This window comes from Amblyraja radiata, chromosome 3 (assembly GCF_010909765.2).
Source record: "Amblyraja radiata isolate CabotCenter1 chromosome 3, sAmbRad1.1.pri, whole genome shotgun sequence".
Taxonomy (NCBI): domain Eukaryota; kingdom Metazoa; phylum Chordata; class Chondrichthyes; order Rajiformes; family Rajidae; genus Amblyraja; species Amblyraja radiata.
Window position 1 is genome coordinate 113,758,682 of NC_045958.1, and position 4,947 is coordinate 113,763,628.

The window sequence follows — 4,947 nt, forward strand, 5'->3', positions numbered from 1 at the left end:
CAATGTCCTCTGGTTCTCGATTCCCCTAGCTGAGATTTTTTTTTAAGCTGGCTTGATGTGACTTTAATATTTTAAAAAAAGCTCTTCTCCTTCTCTGGTCCCCCCCCCCCCCCTGACTTGAGGAAAGCACCTTGTTATTGTCTACAGCTGGAGAAACACAACTCAACACCAGAGGGCGCATCTTGCCACGTGAGAGACATTGTCCTCTCCCTCCATAGACACACAATGGATTGGCAATGCAAAGGTGACAGAACTTAACCCCGCATTAACTTTACAGAGTGTTGGGGGTTTTTCAACTCTGTTTCTTTTGCCTAACAGGAGCATTGATCTCCGTGTAACTGATTATGGGGAGAGCAGTAATAAAAAGTGGCAGCTAGTTTGCAAGCTGGGAGACTTTAAAAAAAAATAATTCCGAGTCCAGTTCAGTTCATTTTCAGAAATTGGTTGGCTTCCCGCTCGGCTTCAATCTGCCCACTTTTTATTTAGTTACGTGACAATGCATGTGCTGTTAACGTGTTCGGAGCAAGGAGAGGAAGCCTAGATCCAACAGCCCTGTTGTAAGAGCAGCGAGTCGTTTTTGCTGTTTTTGTTGTAGCTTTTAGACTTCGGTGAAACTGACCAGTAAAGGTTAGACTTCGGTGAAACTGACCAGTAAAGGTTAGACTTCGCAGAAACTGACCCGACAGGGCTTGTTTGCAACAGTTGGCCCTGCAGAGGGCGAGGCGGGATCTTGCGGGAAACGTGGAGTGTGAAACTGGCAGGCAGGCCACCTGCATCGGTTGCACTTACATGAACTGTCCCCGGCAATTGTATTTTTTTTAAATCAAAATTAACTTTATTCAGGTTTTTTTTTAAATATGTACAAAACAAGAACTGTGCACAATTTTCCAATATTCTCCACTGCTAAACATATATTCGTCAGTGTTAATTTGGTGTTGTTCCCCCCAAAAAAACTCGTGAGCATTGAGGCTCTGCGTTCGAGTTACACTTGCGTTGGCCCACAAGTTGTTTGTTCAACTTTTACTGTGCTTATTAAACTAACTCCCCACCCCGTATGATCTTTGGGGTTTTCGACTCCTTTCAGGACCAATCGGAGCTTTGGGGCGTCTTCCAGAGGAGGAGACTCTGGCACAGTGCACTGGGTACATACATACACAGCGCTATAAAAGCCAGAGGATTGCCAGCGAGCCTCCGCTTCCAGATCCAACTTCAAGCCCATCTGTCAGGAAGACACGAAGGCTCGAGTGCAGAAGGTGGGAGACAAACCAGCCACCGTTTAAAGTGTCAAAACAACTCCTCCAAAACTCCTCCACGTCCCATTTTTAGGACGTTAAGAGGATTGTGCCCGGGGAACGCTGCAGAGAGAAGACAGCCCCTGATGTCTTCCATAGATGCCACTCGAGTCTTTGACCCGTACGTGCGGGTGATCCAAGATGCCAACTTCACCCAGTTGATCTGGGACAAGTCCTTACTGCAGCCCATGTGGGATTACCTGCGCCGACACCACCAGGACACCATCCGCTCGCCTCTCTTCCCCGTGCTCATCTCCGTCTCCACCTACTTCATGGTGTGCACATTCTACATGGCGCTGGACTTGCTGGCGCCCAAATGCCCGGCCATCAACAGGTACAAGATCCACCCGGAGCAGCACGTAGCGTGGGCGGACATCCTCAAGACCCTGTGGCACACGGGGTACAACCACATTATCTTCGTCTTCCCGGCCGCCGTGTGCCAGTGGTATTATCGCCCCCCCATCCCATTGCAAGACGAGGCGCCGCTTCTCTCCGAGTTCCTGGTCGGCATCTTCGGTTGCACCATCCTCTTCGACTTCCAATACTACTTCTGGCACATGATGCACCACAAGGTGAGATGGCTCTACACCACTTTCCACGCCATCCACCACGAGTACTACGCCCCTTTCTCCTGGTCCACCCAGTATCTGTCCGCCTGGGAACTGATCAGCCTGGGGTTCTGGGTCACCCTCGACCCGCTCATCCTACAGTGCCACCACCTAACCGGCTTCACCTTCATGGTCTTCAACGTGTGGATCTCGGTGGACGACCACAGCGGCTACGACTTCCCCTGGGCGCTGCACAACATCGTCCCGTTCGGGCTGTGGGGAGGAACGGTCACACACGACGCCCACCACCAGAAACCCAATTGTCACTTCGCCCCTTTCTTCTCCCACTGGGACTGGCTGTGCGGCACTTGCTGTGACACCAAGCACTCGCCAGCCGTGCAGGAGAAGAAGCGGGGCAAAAAGAAGAGACATGTCTAAGACCAAACAGACAAACAGACAGAGAAAGGAGAGAGAGAAAATCTCACCAGAACTGTACCTTACCTGCGTGAAACCCAGACGTGGGATGAGCCCAGATTGGGGAGGACAGAGAGACTGTCAGTGCATTGGTAACAAAAAACTCTTAGCTGCAGGAATACTCTGCCGTTCCCTTTCACAATATTTATTTGGCATATTTTAAAACGATATTTTGAAGCTACGCCCAATGCGACAGTAAAACGCATGATCTTTGTATCTTTGTTGTATTTACCGTTATATATGAGGAAAATATGTTGACCTAACGGCGTGCCCGTGGGGGTTGGAAATGTATCGGGACTCAGCGGTCAGCTGGTCGGGCAGTATCTAGGGAGGGAATGGACAGGCGACTTATTGTAATAAGTTGGGAAGAGAGGGTGGGGGGGTGGGGGGGGGAGCTGGAAAAGAGGTGGGGGCAGGACAAAGCCTGGCAAGCGGTGGGTGGAACTGCAGATGCTGGATTATACCAAAGATAGACAAAGTGCTGGAGTAACTCAGCGGGTCAGATAACATCTCTGGTGGAAAGGGTCGTCTGAAGAAGGGGTCAGATCCGAAACGTCACCTCTCAATATCCTCCAGAGATGCTGCCCGACCCCCTGAGTTACCCCAGCTCTTTTTGTGTAAAGGTGATAGGTGGATATAGGTTGAAGGAGCGGGTGGGTTGATTGGCAGATGGATCGACAAAGGCTAGAGATGAAACAAAGACAAATGGGCTTCAGATTGGGAGAGGAGAGGAGTGAGATGTAGTCAGAGGGAGGGATATAGGAGGAAAGGGGGTGGGGTGGTGTTTGGGGAGCAGTTCTTCTTGTCTTCTTGTGAATATATCAGAAATCTTGCCTGCATTGGAATGTATTACTTGTATATTGGAACGAATGCTCTGTGGAATTATTTGCAAAACCTGTGCTGAAAAATATTTAAGAGAATAATATGTGTGTATTTAATAGGCGATGTGGAATACAAAAATAAACATGTCAAACTTGCTGGAACTCCTGGTTGCTAACAATTTCAACTCCCCTTCCCATACCCATACTGACCTATCAGTCCTGGACCTCCTCGTGGTATGAACAATGAATTCTCCAATTTTATATACATTTTACATAAACCTTATGGAATGTTGTCCTTCATAACAAGAGGATTTCCAGTAAAGGAATAAAGAGGTTCTTCTGCAGTTGTATAGGGCTCTGGTAAGACCACATCTGGAGTATTGCGTACAGTTTTGGTCTCCTAATTTGAGGAAGGACATCCTTGTGATTGAGGCAGTGCAGCGTAGGTTCACGAGATTGATCCTTGGGATGGTGGGACTGTCATATGAGGAAAGATTGAAAAGACGAGGCTTGTATTCACTGGAGTTTAGAAGGATGAGGGGTTATCTTATAGAAACATATCTATCTATATACTTTAAAAACTCTGTGTGTGTGTGTGTGGGTGTATGTCATTTTGATTTTGCCTTTGATTCGTTACTCCGTGAAAACCAGACGCAAAAACGCTGACATTTTTACCCTTTAGCTAACGATTTTACACTTACATTCGCAAATCCACTCCTCATTAAATTTAGTCATTTTTATGTACACATTTTTAATAAAATCCTTCACCCCCGCCCCCACTCAGTCATTTTTTCGCCTGCCGCTGGCCACCTCCTCATCGCATGCCCCATGCGACCGTAATGCCTGCTGTCGCCCGGCTCTCCTCCACCTCCCCCCCTCGCAGACCGGCTCTGTCCTGCTGGCCGAAGCCACAGATCGGCTGGTCCCCCCCGCTGCTTTTCGCCGTCCTCGCTGGCGGCCCGCAGGCTGACTCGGGACCACGCCCGCCCGCCCGCTTGGCCCTGTTTTAAGGCGACGGGCGGGCGAGGTAAAGGGCGGTGAGGGAACGAGCAGCCACCAGATACAATAGGCGCAATGGTCCTATAGTGAACCCTGCTGCTGCTCACAGTCTCTGATGGGGCCGCTTTCACAGACTTGACCGTGAGCAGCTCCCGTGTTTAACCAGGGCTCTGGGAACTCGGCATAAGCTGGGGATGAGGAGGCTTCCAGAGGGAAGGCAGGGACAACTTAGAATCCAGCAGCAGAGTGGCTCCGTTAATAGATTCATTCCACAATGAGTTCAGTTTGGTAACAAGCCCCCCTCTCCTCCCCCCTCCACTCTCTCCCTCCCCTCTCCCCCCTTCTCCACCCCCCCATCTCCACTCCCCCCTTCTCCACTCCCCCCTTCGCCCCCCCTTCTCCACCACACCTTCTCCCCCCCTTCTTCTCCCACCTCTCACCCCCTCCCCTGTCCCCTCCCCCCCTCTCCCCCTCCCTTCCCCTCCATTCCCCCACCTCTCCCCCTCCCTTCCCCCCACCTCTCCCCCTCCCTTCCCCCCACCTCTCCCCCTCCCCTCCCTTCCCACCACCTCTCCCCCTCCCTTCTCACCCTCCCTCTCCTCCCCTCCACCCCCTCTCCCTCTCCCTTGCCCTTCCCTCTGTCTCTGCCCCTCTCTCTCTGTCTCTGCCCCTTCTCTTTCTGCCCTCACTCTCAACCCCCCCCCCCTCCCTCTCTAAAAGCGCCTGCGAGTTGGGGGCTATGCGTCAGTAGATAGGGCCATTATGGGGTAAAATGAGCAAATTAATAATATTAATATAATATCAAGGGGGTAG

The 4,947-nt window shown here is 50.9% G+C and overlaps 1 protein-coding gene across 1 annotated transcript; it reads left to right on the plus strand.

Annotated features, from left to right (window-relative positions):
- Window positions 1-1,175: 1,175 nt before the first annotated feature.
- Window positions 1,176-2,417, plus strand: LOC116971448 (cholesterol 25-hydroxylase-like protein 2). The gene has a single exon (XM_033018616.1). It carries the CDS (start codon window positions 1,379-1,381, stop codon window positions 2,276-2,278), a length of 900 nt encoding a protein of 299 aa, XP_032874507.1. The 5' UTR covers window positions 1,176-1,378; the 3' UTR covers window positions 2,279-2,417.
- The last annotated feature ends 2,530 nt before the right edge of the window (window positions 2,418-4,947 follow it).